The sequence below is a fragment of the Zonotrichia albicollis genome, chromosome Z (assembly GCF_047830755.1).
Source record: "Zonotrichia albicollis isolate bZonAlb1 chromosome Z, bZonAlb1.hap1, whole genome shotgun sequence".
NCBI classification, from domain to species: Eukaryota; Metazoa; Chordata; class Aves; order Passeriformes; family Passerellidae; genus Zonotrichia; species Zonotrichia albicollis.
In genome coordinates, this window is record NC_133860.1 from 69747362 (window position 1) to 69768978 (window position 21617).

Sequence of the window (21617 nt, forward strand, 5' to 3'; positions counted from 1 at the left end):
AAAGTGTTTTCAGTATGTCTTCTTTTCCTCTGCTTCTGAGTCCTAAAATGTGTGGCATCTCTAAAGATGAATCTGGGAATATGTAAATATGGGTGAAACAGAGGAACTGACAGTTAGCTTTCCAACAAGCTAACCCCGACTAAAGTACTTTTTATGATCTGAAAACTCAGGGGTAATAGCAGAACATTGTAACTGCGATCCTCTTCGGTTAGGAGCACCTTGAGAAACCACTCAAGTTTGCCTATACTTTTCCATTCTTTCATTCTGGTTTGTGCTAAGACCAACACAGTCCTACAGCCTACTGAAATATAGATGAGAAGACTAAGTGTACTAGTGGTGTGGTGTGACCACAGTGGATGCAATTGGAGCATCATTTCCTTAATCTTCCAAAGACCAATGGAGCAAATCACTTTGCTGAGGACTTCAGCGGTTGTAGCAATTTTCAGCTACGCTTTCAAGACAAAAAGGTTTCATAGTAGCCCAAGTATGATGTTGTCTCTCTCATTTCACTATAACATGAACAGAAACTGATCAATCCATCACATAGCATACCCTTTGGTACCAGAACTGTTTTTCACATATGACTCTGTAAGTGTCTGATTTCTATTTTCTCTTCAGGCACTGAGTTGCAGAAGTATACTCAAGAAACAGATTTTTGTGAAGCACTTGGATTACTCCATAAATCTAAAACATGTAAAATGTGTACATCAGATGCATCATTTCCCTAATTAAATAATATTTTCTGTTACTTAGTTTCTTGTCATTTGCAGTGAAATTTGAGTATTGCTGGGAAGTCAAAAGGACAGTATCAGAACAATTTTCCATCAGCTAAAAGCCTCAATGTGTAAGGAATGTATAATTCAACCAAACGTAAATGTAAATGTGGGGCTGAACTTGCAAATGAATCAATGTACCTGCATATTCCATCATGCTGTGATGTCAACAGAAGCAAACTCGAGAGGAGGAGTAGAAAATATGTAAAAGAAGGAAAACACCAACAAAAGGCCAAAAGTTGCAATCAACAGGTTTACATGGCTAATCTGTCCCAGGGGAATTTTTCTGAGACTAAGTTACTCCCGAAAATGCAGTTGATAAAGAAACAGTAGAAAACTGTTCCATTTGAAATCAATGGCTAAAATAAACCCAAGTTCTCATAATATTCTTGAGATTTAAATCTGTACTGAGACTGATTGAAGGGTAGTGGCAGGAGGTCTCATTGCGAGTGTATCTCTCTCCTAAAGCGACTCACAGACAGCAAGACAGCACAGGATCTCTTCGGAGAAATGGCCAGTAATGTCACAGTTGGCAACCAGGAATTTTTATAACACGCACAGTTTATTGTCACTGTTGCTGTGTCAGTGTATATGTTTGCAAACACATGTTGATGTACATATGCAAGTGCTGTCCCTGTCCTTCATGCACACACCCTTGTGGACACTCACCTCACGTATCTGGACACCTCGCTGTCACTGTGTGACTCGTACATAAATAAAGTATTGCTACATCTTGAAAGTTGAAAAGCTGAGTCCTCAGGCGGCTGAAGTGCGCCCTTGAACAAGAGAGGGAGACTGTGACAGAGCCAGGAGAGAGACCTGAGCATATGGACCCTTCAAACCTCCCAGCCGCAGGCGCATCCTTCCCGCAAAACAAAGGGCTGAATTAACCACGATTAATTCAGCACGTGTCAGTGCAAGCCCTCACTCCGTCCCCGCGAGCAGCAGCTCCAACCCGCGCGGCGAGGGAGCGGAAAAGGCGCTCCTCGCTTTTCGGGGGGTCCCGCCTTTCCGCCCCCCTTCGCTTCCCAGTGACCGCCGCCCGCTCCGCGGTCGGGCTGGCCCCCGCCAGCCGTGTGGGACCCATCGGGGCGGGACGGGGCGGCGGGAGGCGGGGAGGGACGGGGGGGGGGAGAACGCTACCGAAAGGCGAGGAGGGGAAAACGGAGAGAGGGGCGTGCGAGGGGCAGCGCCTCAGCCACGGGGGATTAAAGGGCGCGGATACCTGCGAGGGCCGGCGGGGAGGCCGGCAGGGAGGCAGAGAGGCAGGCCGGACGCCTCTCCGAGTGGAGAAGAGGTGGGGCGTCAGGGGGCGACCAGCAGCTCTTCTCCCGCGCCCGCCGGCGTCTCCCGGCGCCCGCCGCCACGCCATGTGGCCCCTGGTGGCTCTCTGCTGCTGGGGGGGACTGTCGCTGTCCCTGTCGCCGGCGGCGCCGCAGGGCCGGCCGGGCGGCCAGCCGGGCGCCCTCTTCCGCGCCCCAACTTTCGCGTCGCCGTCCCTGGAGGCGCCGCCGCTGCCCGACACGACGGAGAGCAAAGTGGAGAAGCTGGGGCGCGCCTTCAAGCGCCAGGTGCGGCGCCTGCGGGCGCGCAGCGGACGGCTGGAGCTGGTGTTCCTGGTGGACGAGTCGTCGAGCGTGGGTCCGGCCAACTTCCTCAGCGAGCTGCGCTTCGTCAAGAAGCTGCTCTCCGACTTCCCCGTGGTGCCCGCGGCCACGCGCGTCGCCATCGTCACCTTCTCCTCGCGCAGCAACGTGGTGCCACGCGTGGACTACATCTCGCGGCGGCGGCCGCAGCAGCACAAATGCGCCCTGCTGGGACGGGAGATCCCCGCCATCGCCTACCGCGGCGGCGGCACCTACACCAAGGGCGCCTTCCAGCAGGCGGCGGTGAGACGGGGCGGCTCCGCGGAGCGGGGTGCGCGGTGCGCCGGGAGCCACGGAGCGAGCGGCGGGGCCGTGCGGGGCGCGCTGTGGCAGGGCGGCGTGTCGGCATCGAGGGAAGGCACGGCGATGCGAGTCGCTGTAGTGCGTGGGGTGTTGGGGCGTGCGGTGTGCTGCGCTGCGCTGTGTGTGGTGTGGGAATGTGGCTCTCTGCGTTGCTCGAGGGTGTTCCGCGACTAGCGGTGTAGGGCTGTATGATGGGGTGTGGGATGCAGAATAGTCTGGTCGGAGCAATTAGTCACTATCTTCCCGTGCTATCTGCACCTGCAACTCCCATGTTTTCTGCTGCCCTTGCAAACAAACGTGTGAAATTCGCTCTTTGAAGGGACATGGAGCCCGTATCTCAGTTTCAGAAGTGGTACATGAGTCAAGTCTGGCATCTGAAATGCCTGCCTGGTTTCATGGCAGCGGGACTTGAGTGCCTGCTAGCTGTCAGACCTGCCTGCCAGGTGTCTGTTTTAATTGCTGATGACTTACAAAGGTCACCTTAAGCTGCGTGCAGTATACCAGTAAGTAGGGGCATGTCCCCAGGAGCATTTCCAGACACCATAACACAATCACTTTTCATGCTGTCCTACAGACCCATAGCAGAAATTTGGTCTAGGCAGCCCCTGGACATGTGTTGGCACTTGGTCATGCTGGGGAGACTTCTCGGTTGATGGTCAAGGGACAGCCAGTCTACCCAGGAAGGTTTTTTCACAAGGCTAGGCCCAGGTCTTCCTTGTCATTTGGCCTCCGTGTTCATAAACAACCACCAAACCAAGTCTCATTTGCAATTTTTAATTTTTTTTTTTAATCTTATTTCTGCTAGTGTCCTGTAGATGAGCATTGGGTGCACTTGTCTTGAAACACTTACACATTCTCATTTGGAGCTGAGGAGCGAGATTGCAAGAGGTGCGTCACTGCTGGGCATATGAAATTGGCAGAGATTATTCTCTTCTTCACTTTTGGCAGGAGAAAGCAAGTTCACTTAAAATGTGCTCAGAGCTGCACATGCCAAACCTGCTTTAGGAAAACACATCCCTGTATTAGATCTTCCACTGTGAAGCCATATTTCAATATATATCCATCCCAGGGGTGTTGTGTGAAAAAGTTAATGATATAAGTTAAAAATAACCATTAAAAACAAAATATAAGCTTAAGAAATACCATCTGTTGTCTTGATACGAAATCTTGACTAATGATATCTTTAAAGTGGAATAAACAAAAAATCCCTTCAGAAACCTACAATTTAGTTTCTTGAGCTAAACTTTGTGGCTGCAACAGCATGACTGTCATTTTACACTGTGTTCTTATAAGAATGTGGGAAGAAAAATATTCGCATGGTGACAGGGAAAATTAAGATAGAATGACAAGGTTAAATTCCGGTCTGTTTACTAGCTCTTGGTTAAAGATACTGTACTGTGGTTTTCTTCGGTATGATTTCTTCATGTCAGACAAATTAACATCTTCACAGAATACTCTCCTTTCTAGACACTCTTCAGAAAATTTCTGTTCTAAGCTTAAAATACTACTGTTGGAATAAATCTAGAAAGTTTTAAAAGTATAATGAAACTGCTATTCCCTCTGGACTCTTAGACTGCTGCCGTATGTTTTTAACTGCCCTTTGGTACAACCATAATTATTTCTTCTTTCACTTTTCTAAAATGTGTCCTTTTTTTGAATTATTCTTTTTCTTTTACACTTTAACTTGAGATTCCTTATTCTTCTGACCAGAATCCTCTGCTGCTTTTCCAAACTCAAAAGTATCTGCAAAGCATTACAAAGTCTCTGTGATTGTATCACTTATAGTAATAGAAAATGAAGGAAAGTGCATTGTTAGAGTAAACCCAGCACTTAAATCGTTGTGCAGCCCTCTTCTTTGGTAGGTTACAAAGTCATTAATTCACATCTGTGACAGTTCCACTGAAACCACAGAGGCAGAGAGATAAGTGAATTCTGCAAGGTCATCAGGCCAGTTAGTGTCTGACTGGGAACATGAGTGAACAGCAGCAAGATTTACATAGCAGTAGCTGTCTCAAAACCTGTGGCAGCAAAACATCTTCCTAAAAGCAGTTGCACAACCACACAGCGTCCATCTTCTTTGAAAAACATAAGAGAGTTCTCCTTGACACTGCACCTTGGCATCCTCTCCAAAGGTACTTTGCAGACAAGTTTATTGCAGAGTTTCTGTGTTTTGTCAAAGCTGTCCTTACTAACTTTTGCCATGTAGACCACACTTTGGCATTCCTACCCTGCCTGTTAAAGATAAATTCTATGTGATTCACAGAAAAATGTCAAATATACCACAAGAGACAGTGGCAAGAGACAGAATCCTGATGGGAATGGATGAACTTCTATTGATGTTTGGGTTTGCCACCCTGTTTGTGATTTTGTGCCATGCTTGAGCTAGCAAGTGCTCATTTTTGGAGTCTTTCTTTTAAGGCACATGCAAACAGTCTTAAAAAGGGGAAGAAGCTGAGCTCATTAATTCAAAACTCTTTGGCTTCAGTTTTTCACAGCATAAGTTGGTGGGACAGCACAAACCACATGCAGCTTATGTTAAGCAGATTGCTTATTGCATTATGGAAAGCTACAGAGCTGTTGTGACAGCAAGAAAGAACCAAAGCAGAATTGAAAATACAAACAGGTTAAAGCAAGTGTTCTTCCTGATGCTTAAGGAATGCAACTAAAGCCAAAAGACCTCAGTGGTGAAAAGTGTTGAGAGACCTATAGGCAACTCTATTGGAGCTTCTGATCCTGAGAGATAGCCACTGCTAACACCACCCATTATGTTTTGTGAGAAGGATGTGCATTTTTTACCAGATGGGCTTTGAAACAGAACTGAGGGGTCCTCATGCAATTATGGAAGCTTAATGGGTTCTTGTTTTAGCAGCTGAGAGTCACAGTTACATATAGCCACCATTGGTGCACTATCTTTTTTGATGGACAGTTTAAACATCCTGAAGCTGCATTAGTTTTGGTGGTCTAAAAAAACAAAAGATGAAAATAAAAATTATTTAAACTACTCCACATGGCAATGTGTTGATAAAATTGTATCTTCTAAAAAGATACCATTTTAAAAAGAAGATAGTCTAATTTCTGTCTTTCAGTGGAAGTAAAATGGGAACAATTTCTCTTCGTAATTGAAATGGAAGTTATAAGTGTGCACTACTGTCAAGCAGAAGTCAGAGGTAGTACTCAGACAGACTCGGCCAAGTCAATTGTAAAAAATCCGGCAAAGGAGTAGCTGAGGGAGCCTTTGGGAGTTCTGTGTTATAAAAATAATTGTTGCATTAAAGAGGTAATTTTTTTTGGTTTTGTAATTCATCTTCACTCCATTGAAGTCAATATAGGTATAGGTATATGCAAGTGGAAGGTTTGTCACCTAGAGCAAGGTTACACATTTCTGAGAATCTGGTCTTTGAAATCTGGTGTTTGTATCTGATGTGATTTTGGGGGAGTGTGATGAATGTCCAACCAGCATGTCAAATACCATGCTCTGTGTTACAGTTAATAAATATTAAAAAAATGCCCCCCAAAAGAATGTAAGCACATATCAGTTTAGGCTAAACAATTCTAATGCTTATTTAATGCTTGTTTAAATAAGTAACAGTGGCTTTGTTTCTTCTGTATGACAAAAGTACAAGATGCAACACTGTTACCCACTAGGAAAATTAGCTTTTGTTTTCAATGCATTTTCAGATTCAGAATCTCATTTTCAAATTTAAATGAAAAATTTATTGGAGCTAAAGAACTGAAAATCTTTTCTTACCATGTACTTGGTTAATTTTTTTTAATTTGAAAAAAAGTAATGCCGTCTCACTAAAAAGATGAACATTCAGAATCATGTGTATTGTCTGGTTATCAAACATGTGTTCATGGATTTCTGCTCCTATGTTCTCTGCAAAATCTGCAGCTAATAATGAGAGAGCAGCAGATTCTAGGTTATCTTTGGCATCATGTTCTAAATATCCGATGATGGCTTAGGTCAACTAGAGCTAACTGACTGGTTGACAGTGTTTTTGACATGGCTTTGGAAGTCTGTGTTAAAGATATGGTAGTAAAAAAAATCAAAAAGTCAACTTGGTTCACCTCTGTGGCCACCTTTGCAATTGCAGAGCTGGTAGCTAGGGGTTACTGAATTGCAAGTTGTGTTCCTGTCAACCATCACTGGTGTCAGCTCTAAGTGTCCAGTTGTAATCAGTGTGGTGTTGTGAAGAGTACTGGTCCTGCATACTCCAACCTTGCATGGGTTTGTTCACAAGATTAATAAGGCAGGGCCAGAGGCAAGATACACATCTGCACATTGTTCCTTGCCCTTAGACCAAGCCTGAAATATACCTATCTTTAGAGGTTTTTAAGTAGTTAATTTTTCTCTGACCTTTTGGTCAGGACAGACAAAAAGTGCTCTGTTTAGCATAATATCTGTGGCTGCCTAATCAGGGTTAATACTTTCTTTAGTTGAAAACCTGTTCTTTGGAATTCTTGTGCTTGTGCTTACAAAATTGTGCCTTGCCTTTTAGTCTAATCAGAAGCGTGTAATTTGGAAGCCTGGTATAGATATTGCTGCACAAAATAAAACAAATCTTGTGGATGTAATACGGAACCAACAATACAATGAATGATACATTTCACCATTATGGTGTCTGGATCATATCATCCTAAATGTCTCAGGAATAGAGATTCCTTTTCATGAGAAAACCATTTCTTGTTGTCATCTCAGAGCCTCTTTTGGAAGGGTCTGACAATAAGCCCCTTCTGATCCCCAGTCCTTAGAAGTTATGACCCTCACAGAGAAATCAGTCTTATCATGTGCTTTACTTCAGAATTACAAAGACAAACCAGAAAAACTGCTGAGTGATTTGTTCTGAGAGAAGGAATAAATTCACAGCATTAAAATTTTGAAGAAGTCAGGACAAATAAGTTGGTTCATTTTTAATTCATTTCCTCAGCTTATGAGAGGCCTTTACAGCAAAATACATAATATTTAGCAGTAGTTCCTGACAAAAGCCTCAGCATTAAACTTCTGAATGTTTATTTTACGTGTTCTGTGATATATATTTTATCCTTTGTCCTCCAGTCCCATATGCTACTGGAATCTGTGAGTCAGATTTTGCAGGTGAGGCTGCATGTTTATGATGCTAAGAATTTTCTGATGTGCAGAAATTAAAAGCACTATTGCTTTTAGCAATGGGTTCTTTGTAGGACTAGGACCCTGCTTAAATTTTGGAGCTGCTTACTTCTGTATGACATTAGCGCAATCCAAAACAAAGCTCTTTTAAAATTATAATAATCCCTCTGTTTCAAGGTCTCACTGGCAACCTCAACCAGGAAGATGAAGAGCAGCCTTGAATGTAAGCAGCAGTCTGTGAAGAGCTTTAACGTTCAGAGTTGTGGTGCTCTGCTAAGCGTGAGCACTATGAACAGTTAAGTAGAAGGTTGGGTTTCTCTCCCAAGCACTCCCCCACACCCAGTTGGTCTGGGACATCTCTTATCAGTGATAACTTTGTGTTAGTGTTGCTCAATTCTAGCAGTCCTGGAGAAAAGGTGTGTGGGGGGGGAAAGTATTCAGATGATAATTGAGCAGTGACAGCTGGCAGTAGATGGGCCAGTTCATGAATTGTGTTTGTCCTTTTGGAACTACTTATTCAGTTATGCTTTTCTTCTTTCCCCCTGCTTATTTAAAGTAATAAATGCTTAAAGCAAACACAAAAGAAACAAATATTTGGCAGATGTACTAGTCAATAGTGATGTGACTGCTTGGTCTGAAAATGCACGAAAATCAGTTACATATTTAGTAAAATATTTTTGAGTCCCTATTTTTATTATTAGCAGAAGACCAGAGAGGTACTAAAGAAATCAAATAACATCTTTGTAATTTTAATGATGGAGACTGCTCACAGACAAGAAAACTAGGATTTTTCATTTTTTAAATCAAACTGAGATCTATTAGCAACTGTTATGTTGAGTATAGCACGCAACATGGCAGCATATAAAGGCCTCCAGCAACTTTGCAAAGTCTTGATGAAGTTGTTAAAAGTTATATAGCACAAGAGCTCAGAAAATATCTATGTTCATAACATGTCCTGTTTAGAAAACATCAGAATTATTGACGATGAAGGATATGCAGGTTAGTTGTTTCCTGGAAACAAGGTGCATTCTGTTCTTTCTAGTTCAGAGCTCAAAACTACAAGCCACAGAATTTCAAATCACAATATCCAACAGTCCTAACACAACTGTGTGAGTCAAAATTCTGTGTTATAGTTCCTATCATTGTAGAGCAAGTGATGGTTTTGGGTTGTTTAGTTGGTTAAAAAGTAAAAAACCATCACTGAAACCATTTAGTGACGGTTTTTGGTTGCTTTCATTCTGGCTGCTCAAGACTGTGTTGTAAGTTGGTGTTTGAATATACCCGGGGATGGAGAGCCCACAAACCTTCTGGGAAACCTGTTTCAGTGGTTGATTACTCTTGCAGCAGAAATATTGCTTCCTCTCTTTAAGTGGAAAGTTGGTAATTAAATATGTGCTTCTTGCCTCTTGCTACCAATTAGAAGATTCCGTATACATCTTTTTTACTCCCCCCCTCATTAAGTATTTATATAATATGCATGGATAAGAGGACCTTAAGCCTTCTTTTCCCCCATCTGAGCATTACTAGATCTGTCAGTCTTTACTCAGATGTCCTGTCAGTACATTTCCTGGCCATGAACTTGCCTGGCTCTTTCACCTGTGTGCTTTCATCCGCATAGGGGAGTTGTCTGACATAGTTGTGAGATTTACTCAGATCATGCCTTCCAGTTACTGAAAGAACTATTTAAGTATTTTAAATATCCAGATTTCTATAGATACTTCTTTTCTTTGAATCAAGATTGCATTTCTTGCTAGTGAAATATCCAAGGGAAGCTTTAAAATTAGTTAATTACTTCTAGGTAGGTGACAGCTTATTCTCTAGAGCCTGTGTAGCAGTGCAGAGAAGAGTGGGAAAAGTTGGAAGCCAAAACCTCTAACTGGGGACTATCTTTTAGTTAATTTTTGAAACCTAAAGAGGGGATAAGATTCATTCAATTTGAGCAGTGAAAAGAGCAATGTATAGTGACCAAAAGAAAATGTGATGAAATAACCCTATTTGCTCTTTTAGAGAGGGAGCTCAGGAGGTGTAGCCAGTTCTTTTATGCACCCAAAATCAATAAAATAAAACTCCTTAGCACCAATGCAACACTAAGAAGCAGGCATTCTTTGTTCAGTTGGATGCATGAGGGGATATCTCCCCCAAAATATCTTGCTTGCTGAGCGCAGGAAAAGCTCCTGTTTATATACTACATTTTACATACATATTCATAGATTTTCCCAGGGAAAAAACTATATATATGGTAATAATTTTCCCAAAGTCATTACCTTACATTCCCTTCCCTCTGGGCATGCTTTCTGTCCCGGGACACTGGTGATCCCTGGTAGAGGGCAACCTCAAAGTTGTACCTGACAGCCTGGTGAACTCATAAAAGCTTGCAAAGTCTGGGTTACTTTCCAGATCTTCTTCCTACAGAATCAGCATTGTGTGCCTCCATAGGCCAGTGGTTTTTGAGGAACAACCACCTACCAAGTCCAAACAATTCTTCACGTGGCAACAGTTTCCTGATGCAGGGGAACTGTGTTTGTCACACTCTTGCTCTACATTATTCTTGGGAGATGACCAGATTCCTCAGGAGTGCTCTGGATTCTGTGATAAGATGTCTCAGCTTCACCAAAAGCTATGCTTGATCACAGTACTGGTTATTTTTTTCATTATAGAATATTTATTTATGTAAAATCTCCTGTCAGATTTGAACATTTTTACCTGAGGGGTGAAAGCAAAGAAATCTTGGAACAGAGTTGAGCTTGGCAAAGATATTTAGCATTGCCATTTCCCTTTGAGAATGGGAATGCTGATCTGCTTTCGAAGCCACCTATGACAAATTAGTATGTACTGTTTTAGTATTGTTATGAATACATGGAACAAATCTGTGCAGTGTTTTTTGTAATAAACTAGCATTCATTCATTTTAATATAGGCTTAATAACAAATATGTTTCATTATGGATAGTTAAATTAATTCTATAATATTATAAAATGGAAATTATTTCTTTTATATTGAATAAGTGATCGTATAGGAAAAAGAATCATTTTGTTCTATTCAGAGCTTACCCCCTGGTGTGTATGTTTTAAGTCATTCCTAAAGTGAAAGGAATTCCAGTGAAAATGGTCTTTTGGGCTAGAGCAGCTGAATGGCTCTCTAGTGGAAAGCTTTCTGGTTTGCTTCTGAGATGCACTGGTGGTTCTTCCTGATCTATAGGAAATAATATTTGCTTTGTAGTGTTTTTTCCTGCAAAGTGAATGTTGAATGTTTTCCTGCAAAGTGAATGTTATTTTGAGGGTTAGGCTCCAACTTAAGCATTTTCAGGCAAGCTACTCCTGGGGCTGTATGATGTTACAGCCTGGCTTGGTCTGTAAAGTGAGAGAGGGTAACCCATTTCAACTTGTTTCTTTCTAGATAGATATATTAATATTCAATTCTGAATGATCAGAATCTTCTTTAAAATCAAAAGAGAGAGTAAAGACAGGAATCAGGCCCAAGATCATATGTTTATGGATTACACGCAGAAGATGTAGTTGAAAGAGTAACAAAGAACCTTTGACAACATCATTGCTGTGGCTGTCAAGTGACTGAAGAAGTCTTTGCCCTTCAATACTGCTTATCTCCTAATTTTGTGGTACAAACCCATGTTAGTGTTAAAAATGCAGAAGTTAGGATTTAGCTAGTTTTGTGACTGTACTGATAGGATTTACTTTTCCATTACAGTAGTGAATTTCTAGAGAAGAATTTTGTATGATAACTCTTTTGTTGCACAAGACTTCATATTTTAATTCTAAGGACTTTTATTGGCACAAAAAATTGTTTAGACTGCCAGATGTTTGTACACACCAAACAGTGACTGAACACAATACAGATGGTAATAACTTTTTGCTAATGTGAAAAGAATGTTTTATTTAAAATCTGTAAGGATTACTGAAACTGACTGATCTACTACTTCTCTGAAGGAAGTGTAGACAACAAACTAGTTACTGACATGGTAAAAGACTAGGTATTTTTAGTGGCCCCATGAATTTCTATTGAATCATCAATAGCACTAGTTGTTTTGTTTTGTTAATACTTGTCCCCTATTAATTTATAGTATTGACCAAATGGTCTAAATTCTCAATTTAACAGGCTGTTCAGCCCTGTAATTTGAGTTATGGCTGGTGCTCAGTTTTTTGATGGTAAAATCAGAAGCAGATGTGGATATTTATGTGAAAGAAACAGGTTCTCAGGATCCTTTAAACTTACTAGTACCATTTAGAGGGCTTTTAAACTGTATTTATGAAGAACCTGATGATTTATGAAGGGACTGGAAAGCCTTATCATGAAAAAAAGTAATCTTTATGTAGATGCAATCCATTAAGTTGGCAGGTGCTGATGAACAATCTCTGCATGTACTTACAAGTTTAAGGGTTAAACAAGTTTAGGGGTTGAACAAACATTTTAAAATACATGAACGTTTTCTTCGGGGAAAAACAGCTTTTTGGAGAGGGAAGAAGAAGAGATTACTCAGAATAGAGGGATGTAAGTCAGGGTTAGAGAAAACAAAAATTATGTGAAATGCTGCACAAATATTGCAGAGAAGAGGAATGGAGACTGATACTTGGATTGTCAGCAGCACTGACAGGCTGGTGGCCTGTCCTCTTGTTCTCACAAAAAGAAAAAAATACTAAGTGGACCAGCAGACATAGACAAATTGTTTTATAATAGACTTTTGTCTTCTTTCCCACCTCTTCCTTGCCCCCCCCCTCCATGCTGAATGTTTCTTTCCCTCCCTTTTGTTTTCCTCTGTTTTTATGCAGCAGGGATTCTGTGTCTAGAGTTACAGCTGCAAGACATGAGGGCCAAGCTGGTCAGTCACTTTGTTTTGTTTTGATTTCTAGGGGCAATATGTAGCAATCTTGTCTGTTTGTCTGTCTGTTTCTCTACTCAGATTCCCTGGTGCCTGAATATTCAAGTCTTCTGGGCAGCAGGAAGATGTCTTCGTGCTCTCTTACCTGTTGGCTCTGTCTGTGTATGTGTGACAGAAGTGCCGTCTTGCAGAGGTGGTTGCAGAGGGCAGAAAAGATGTTGGCTCTTGCCTTATCTGAGGGTTGTGTAGCCAAGGCATATTTTCCTTTTCCTGAATAGTCATTTACTCCTCAAAGATGGTCTTTCACTGATGCTTTCCACTTACTCAAACCCACATCTTTTAAAAGGTCTTGCTAAGCAATTTTTCACGGGACCAGGCAATTTCTTGGCAAACTGTTTTGGAGTATCATTCAAATTTCTTGATTACTTGGAAGTTCATGGAGGTTTGTGTTTCAGGAGTTTCCAAGGGCATTTGTAGCAGTCTAATTTTGTAAAATAAAATCCCTGCTTATTTGCTAGTCAGATTTAAATAGTCCTGAGATATCTGTAGTCCTGTCTAGACTACTGGGGCTCAAGCTCATATTTTCCCTGGCTATGCAGACAGACATGTCTCTGTGTTTAGGGAGAATGTGGAAGTATAACTGCTGCTGATTATGAGCATTAATTGCTGAAGAACCAGGGCGATGTTGGAATGCTATCCACTACCTTCATCTGCAAAGTGTGGGAAGCTCCCTGTTTATGCACTGAGGGAAACAATGCTGAAGGATACTACAGAAATTGCCATACTTCCAAAATGAAGCTTTGTTCCCCCTTCTGTACATGTTATGGCATAATCACAAGCTGAAATAATAATCTGCTAGAGCAATCTGCCTGTAGGTGGGATCTTCAGAGGCCTGCACTGGCAATCACCATAAGGTCTCTTAACCCTGTGTAAGTTGTGGTTTCTTCCTCAGTTACACGCATTCCAGAATTTGAATGTATTATTTTTCCACCTTTATTATGTAATTTGCAGATTAAATGTTCTTTTTTCAAAGCTCAGAGATGCTACAGTTGCCAGAACCAATTGAGTAGGGATGGAACATATGTTTTCTTTGTCTTGTTTTTCAAAAAAGGGCCATTTTTACTAAAATAGCTTCAGACAAACATCCCGAGTAGAGAATATCAGCCTGGATATTTGAGAAGTTGGATAGAAGTTTAAGTTGTTTATATTCTGTTTTAAAATTAATTACAGTTAATGGTAAATATGTAAATTATACATGTGAATTATAAATAACATTACTGTCTCTGTCTGCAGTCACTTGTATTAGAGCATCAGTTTCAGAATGCATTTTGAAATTAGGCAGTAGTACATTTTTCTTACTGTTTGTCTTCATGTTGCCCTTTGTCTTGTCTTTTTCTTCCTGATTCTTTTCATTCTAGTTTCCCACTTCATTCTGGTTTTCCACTTATAACTTAAGCAATATGAGGAACAATAAGTTTGATTTGTGAAGGGTATTTTTGACTGCAAGAGAATCTGGTTTCACTCCCTTTGGGTTTTGCAAACAAGTAGTAATAAAATCAAGCCCAACAGCAAAATATTGTTTGGCAGTCTCTCAGACCACAGTGCCAATGGTATGCGCTTTGATTTATGGTGTGTGTGCTTATTTTTGCATAGTATCTACCTGAAATCAGAGAACTGACAAATCAAAATCCAGTTGTCCTGAAATGTGGCCTAGTTTACTGAGAAGGGGTATAAAAACTCTATAGGTTATTTAGGCTGGCCTAGATAGTAACCTTTTGGATCAGCTGAAAGCCAGATGATTTCACTTCATAAGATTTACATAAAGATTTTGTAATAAAACAGTTCAGCTCGGTTGATCTCTTGTTTTGGAATTTGTGCTTGTTAAGAGTGTCTTAATCACATTTACCTCCTTTTCATACAATGACATGTCTTTTGGAATATCATTCAAAGGTCTATTAAATGTGGTCTTTTGCATTAATTGTAGCATGGTACAACCTGTTATTGAAAAAAACATGGGCATAATACCTGCTACCAACTTGGAAGTCTGCATCTAATTCTTTCTGCATAAATTCCCCGAGGATGGAGAGAATACATCTCCACAATCCCCTGCTTTAGGGCTGTGGACAGCACCTGGCCATGATTAGGAATTCTAGTGCATTGTCAGACTGGAATTCTGGAATGGGCAGGAATCTGTGGGGCATGGTCTCGCTCAGGCAGTTGGGAACAGTATCATTCATGCTTTGTGTGAAGTATTAGGAAGAGCAAGCAGCGGAGTAGAAGGAGCTACAGGCATTTTTTAGGCCATGATGGACTATCCAAAGTGATCTTGGCAAACTGTTGTAAGGGAGGAAAGCATCATTCAACATGAACAAATGGGGAATTTTATGCTGAATTTAAAATAACCAACAGTCCAAATATTTGTTAGGAGAAGCCTTACAATAAATCAGCAGTGGGGTTTATAATTTAGTGGTCAAAAAATAATATTGCATTAAAATATGTTAGATTGTACTTTGGGTCTTGCACTAGATTTTCAATGTTTGTAGTACCTATTTAAACTTCAATCTGAACAAAGTCACTTAAGCTTTCCTCAGAATCATTGTGAATCTGATGCATGGGTGACTTAATCAATCAGCATGAAAAGTGTCTTATTTCTTATGATGTGATGATTTTTGTGGTTGTGTAAACTGTGACCACCTCAAGTGTGACTCAGGTGATTTGCCTTCATCAACCACAGGCTCTACGAGCTGTTTGACCTTTGTTATAGTGGATGATCTTGCAAGGGCCTTATTAGCTGTATAATTCAAGTTATAGGAGTCATATAATGGAGGAAGTAATGTACCGGCCAACCACTGTCAACCTTTGGCTGAGGTGTGCAATTTCATTTTCTCTTCCAGCAAATACTACGGCATGCCCGTGGAAATGCTACAAAAGTGATATTTCTCATTACTGATGGCTATTCCAATGGGGGAGACCCGAGACCCATTGCAGCATCCTTGCGTGAACTTGGAGTGGAAATCTTCACCTTTGGGATATGGCAGGGGAATATCCGAGAACTGAATGATATGGCATCCCACCCAAAAGAAGATCACTGTTATCTTCTTCACAGTTTTACTGAGTTTGAAGCTCTGGCACGCAGAGCTCTTCATGAAGGTATTAATGTCCTAACCTCAGAAATTTACAGGGAGCAGAGAGATCTGAATAGGAAGCTCTACAGTACTGTCTTGCATTTACACTTCATGTAGTGTTGATTTTCTTTTTATTTTTCTCCTACTTTTTAGCAGAGGTGTTTGTCTCTCAGTTAAAAGGATAAACTTTCTTTAACTTAACTCATCATCAACAGGATGTGAGAAAAATTCTCCTTACTGATGTGTATACATGCTTACATCCCTTCAGCTCTTCATTTTGTCTATGAAGATCAGACTGTGCTCTTGGCCCAATGTATCTTGTGCTTGAACAAGTGAACCTCGTAGTCAGGTACAAGAGGCACCGAGTGTACACTTTAGAACTAGACTTAATACCTTTAGGGTGTCTCACACAGCAACAGCCTTCTCAGAACCAATCTAGATCCCTCTCTGTAAGAGTCAATACAATTTGTGTTCATGATCTTATACATGCAGCAAAACTGGAAAGAGAGTTCAGACTGCAATTCCTCTTTTAATCTGCTATTTCCTAAAATAAAAGTTCCTTCTGAAATAGAGGGTAGATTTAGACAAGCAAGAGAGAACACACGATTAGACGTTTGTTTGACAATGCTGCTTGATTGAGGCTTAGAACAGGCATCAGACTAGTCATTTGAATTTATTTGCTATAATTTTTAAAGACATACTACTTTAAAATAACAGTGTAAAATAAGGTTTTCTGGTGCTTTGTTGCCCGCCTGTTTGTTCCAGGTAAGGTTGGTCTATGTGAATGTGCTGAAGTTTTTTAGTTTATAATGTGACCAAAAGGTTTTACATGCCATGACCAAATGTTCTCCTCATGCCAAATCAGAAGAACCATCCACCAAAGCTGGGAAAACCTGTCCCAACAGCTTCTGTTGGGAGTGAGACTGCATTCTGGCAGTGTTAGACTCAAACAAGGAGAAAACCTGAGTGCACCACTGGATTTCAGTGAGCCCTTTTCCCGAATAAGGACACCAATCTTTTTCATGTGGAGCATAGCAGGGCTCTGCTCCATGCTGCCTACTTAGAGCTGGAACCTAGGGCTTTTAACAAGTGTTTCACTAATGGTAGAATGTGAGACTGTGGCATTACTCTTGTTTGAATTCTTGGTTAATAAATTGATATTATTTCAGACCTGCCCTCTGGCAGCTATATCCAAGAAGATATATCTCATTGTTCATATCTCTGCGAGGCAAACGAGAACTGCTGTGACATCATGGCAAGCTGTAAGTGTGGCACTCACACGGGCCAGTTCGAGTGTATCTGTGAGAAGGGATACTATGGGAAAGGACTACAACATGAGTGTACAGGTGAGTCTCATGTCTCAGCATTTTCAGGGTTTCTCTGCATGCTCTGAATGCATGGCTAATCTATCTGAGAGCTAAAAGATCTGTTGAGGATTATGAATCAGAATGCATCCAAGACTGCTGGAAGACTCTCTGGCTGAAGACATAAGAATAGCTGTAGCAGCAAAATTCACCTCACACCTTGTCTTCAGCAATAGATCAAAGAGATGCACAGGAAAGAGGTAAGAATAGGGCAAATGTTCTGACAAAGTAAAACTTGCCTAAAATAGAGCACACCTGAAATTTGTGACCACAAGTTTACAGAGTCTGAGGTAATACCTTTTACTCTCAAGTGCTCATAGTACATTCTTCCCTCATGAGTTTTGCTGATCAGTTTTTGAACTGATATAGTTCCATAAAGTCTTCTGTTTGGAGAGGGGCTATATGTGTGGATCTTTGCAGGATAAATTTTGGGTGAAACTTACAATCATGGAAATGTGTTTTAATTCTCCCATGATGACTTCCAGTTACCATAGAGGAAGAAAACAGTTGAGTCACTAAAGAGAGACTTCTCATTGTGACATTTTGCTAATACTGGTTTTGTTACTAATTTTTGGACAAATCCTTTTTACTCATATCCATTCGAAGTATGATTAAAATAACAGTTTATACTTCTTTACAGAAGTTGATCCATAAAGTTGTATTACACTCCCTGCCAATTATCACATTGTAATTCTCCTTGTGCCTCTGGAACACCTTTCCTTTTTTCAGTGTGTAAGCAGGAATTCATTGAGTTTTGAAAGCAACATGAGTACAGGAATGCACTTAGGAACCTATATCAGTACTGGCACAATGGATCAGAATTGTATTTTATACAAGTGGTTGCAGCTCCCTTTTGTGCTTGATTTACTCTAAACAAATACACTATTCCATTTCTCTTATTTTCAGTTCTAATATTAATTTATTTAAGACAAAACCTCCTTTTCATCATATTTTTCGTTTTGTCATAAAGTAGTTTTCCTTCACCTTGAGTGCCATAGTAAGATATTGAACAAAATACATACAGCATTTCTGCCTTTATCAGTAGTTTGTGTCATTAAATGTTGTTTTGAACTATTCGTCAAGAGAGCAGGACTATCATTTTAGAGTTGCCCTTTCTTCATGAAAGGGTCTTTTGGTGGTACCACCAAAAATGGTAAAAGTCAGATTTGTTAAAATGGTTAGTTTGCAGCTGCAGACAAAAGTTTCATTTTTTCTTCCTTGGTGCTTCTGAAGTAAACTTGTAGAAGGGTCTGATATTAAATACACTGCAAGTAAGCTGATAATTGCAGCCATCTGCTGTTTATGTGATGGTAGTTGAAGTTGCACACATGTATTTTAGGGAGAATTTGACCTAAGAAACTCAAACATTTTATGTATGCTCTGTTCAACTCTTGTATTTGAACAGACAGACATGTGTTCTTTAAAGGAAAAAGAGACTATTTTGAAATCTTTTATTCTGAAAAGGATTCCAACCTTTTTTTAACATTTCGCATCCAAGCATAGCTGTGGGTTTGTAAAGCATAAGGAATCTTAAGAATGCATCTTAACTTTTCCTCATTCTATAATGTGCAGGAAGATTTGTGACAAGTTTACAGTGACAGGACTTCGATTTTAATTGGACTATCTTTAGGGGTTTTTTGGCAAAACTTGAAGATACTCCACTAGTCTGTGTTTCCCTAATACAGTAAGGCTTTTTTAAAAGAATTTGAATTAAGAGGGAAATTGCTTTTCTGTGTAGCATCTCTTAGTTTTGCTATTGTGTTTATTTTCTGTCATTATTTTCTGTATTCTCTGCTTTTCATAAACAACCTTACTGTTGTTTATGGTTTTAAATGTGAGACATCAGAATAACATGTAAAAATCCTTACAGTTTTTTACTTTCATAATTACCAGAAAACACCCTGTGAAATAAAATAGGAGCCACGTGCTTTGTGCTGAAAAGCGGAAATTCAGTGTCCCACTCCCGCTCTTTGTAGTATTGTTGATGTGCCACTAAAGGAAGAACAGACTGACTGTTCTCTGCTTTAAAAAGCAAACCAAACAAAACTTCTTGGCCCACACTGGGTACTTCATGTGGCCAGAGATATCTGTGATAACTGTGGCAAAGGAAGGGAGTGAGAGGAAAAACGGGATTGTAACCAGCACCTGAGTACTGCAGAGCACATGAGTACCTCCTCTTCGGTAACTCTTCACTATTTCTTCTCCTCCTTTTCCTTGATCACAAATTCCTTGAGGTTCAAACTAGGGACAACCAAAAAAAAGCACAGAAGGCAGCAAAAATAAATCTTGTGATTTCTCATCAGGACCCTTTCTTCCATTTCATCAATAAAATATGAGTTGTTTAAATCAATTGCACCTTTCATAGGAAAGTAAAAAAAAAAAATTCAGATCTCCATTAGTATCTTTTTCTCTTTCTTACATGGTTAGAATATATGCTGTTTGATATGCTATATATATGCTCTTTGATGTGCTGTTTTCACAATTTTTTTTGAGTAAGACTCCCCTTGGAAAGTTCTGGTTTAGATGGTCTCTTGGGTTGGATGACCTTCTAGGTTCAACATGATGCAACTGAAAATAGTACCCATCATGTTCACCTCATCAGTTGCTCCTAAGCACAACCACTGTTATTGGAGAGATTAGGAAACTGCTGTCTTTCAACTGGTAGTTTCTTTTGTCTAACATGTAGACCCTATTTTTTGCAGAACAAGGTATCCATAAAGATGATGTTGAGCTCACAGGGCAGAACAAGTAACTTAATTCCTTGTTCTCTCGGCTGGTTATTCATTCTTTTGTTTATATTTAGCTCTCTGCTTGGATATAATTATTGAATTCCACCATCCACATGAATATTTAATAGCTTGCCTAAGCTTTTATTTAGGAATATGCAGCATATCAGTAATCACATGCACAGCTACTAGGGCAACAGTCTTGGCTTCAAAACACCACATGGATTAGATTTCTAAAGAGCCTTTCCAATGAAACATGAAAACATGTGAAAAGTTCTTTTTTTTTTTTTTTTTTTTTTTTACAAATATTAACTCATAACACATTACTGAAAAGACTTTAAACTGAGGATATATAGGTCCAGCAAGGGAGGGAGGATTTGCATTTTGTGGTTTCTTGGACTGTGGACCTAATTTTCATCTGAGCATTTTTTCCATGATATTTTCTGGATTGTTCCTCTTGAGAATGCAAAACCAAACCTGATGTTCATAAAGTGGATATCTTTCTAGTTAGAAAACAAGCTTTTGAGTTTGATACACTACTAACAGTTCTTTCCTTAGTCACACACAGGAAGAACATTAATTCCAGTGGTGACTCCAATCATCTAGTCAAAGGAAAGTAAATATTTCTCCTGCCATGCTGTCTCCTTCCTCTCTTCCTTTTGATAGGAGCTTCCACTCCCCGGAAGCTGAATCACCCTTTCTCAGTATTTCTCTATGGGAGGTATTTCTTTAGCTACCCTGGAGGAGTTACTGACTAAATGAAGCCTTGCCAACCATCTTGAAACTTGGCAGATGGTACTTGGAAATTTTAACTAAGTTTTCAAGATTCCTCCAAGTTTTCAAGTCTTCCTCCAAGGCTTCCACATACAGCATATGCTGTACTCCTCAGCAGGTGCCTGCCACGGATCTGGAGGAGAACCACCACTCTGAGATTCTGACAGACAGGGAGGGAAAAGAAAGCAAGAAAGGGAGTGTGAAAAAGAGTGTGGAAAATATCTTCAAGCATAGTAAGATCTTGGGCTAAATTTGCCTGTTGCATCTGAAGATTTGAATTAGTTCATGGAACTGCAGATTTTCAAACCCTTAGAACTTATTTTCTTGCTGTCTCACAAAGCAGTGCTATTTTATGCTTTCATTCATTGATTCTGCATCTTGAAACTGGGTTGGAGTTTGTTTTGATTTCTCTCTCCTCCTTTGCTTTCAATTTCTAAATCAGAAAAATATTCTTGATTTCTAACTCAGCTGTCACTAAAAGAGGGTTCGTTGTAAGACCTGCAGCCATTAAAAACTGACAAATTGAAGAAAGGGCATTTCTTTGAAAAAAGTGCTAAATAGCTGCAAGTGTGGTGTTTTGTGTCACATAACCCTGCAAATCTTGAAATACCATCAGATGATTTCAAATAACTTGGATTACAGTTGTGCAAGGAAGTTGGAATGTACATGCTTAATGAAGCAATAATGAAATGCTTTCAAAACCAGAACAGTTTGGAAAGACTTAGGAGTTAGACTCACCTGCTGTAGAGACAGAAAAGCTGTACTAGAGAGACCTTTCTCTGTGTACAACGTCTGTCAGCCTGTGATTCACCCCTTTTACTGCTCTTTAATCATGATCCCATTTCTCTAACCTGCAGGGGGATGAGATGCATTTGTATACTTCATTATTTGCAATTTAATCTTTTGTTACACAAAAGTGACTTTCAATCTGTGATGATACACAGAGGTTCTATTGTGAGTATGCTG

At 40.2% G+C, this 21617-nt stretch overlaps 1 protein-coding gene across 4 annotated transcripts in view; it reads left to right on the forward strand.

The window, feature by feature from the left end:
• The first annotated feature begins 1913 nt into the window (after positions 1-1913).
• SVEP1 (sushi, von Willebrand factor type A, EGF and pentraxin domain containing 1) overlaps positions 1914-21617 on the forward strand; it is a 117557-nt gene continuing 97853 nt past the window's right edge. For 3 of the 4 annotated variants that reach the window (XR_003381994.2, XM_026797763.2, XM_026797764.2), the window contains exons 1-3: positions 1914-2662; positions 15557-15812; positions 16957-17133. Coding sequence is in view for 3 of the 4 variants with exons in the window: in XM_026797763.2 (XP_026653564.2) it covers positions 2144-2662; positions 15557-15812; positions 16957-17133 (952 nt within the window). In the remaining variant the exon portion in view is untranslated. The remainder of the gene's footprint in view (positions 2663-15556; positions 15813-16956; positions 17134-21617) is intronic. The other variant, XM_014272460.3, reaches the window with a different exon arrangement.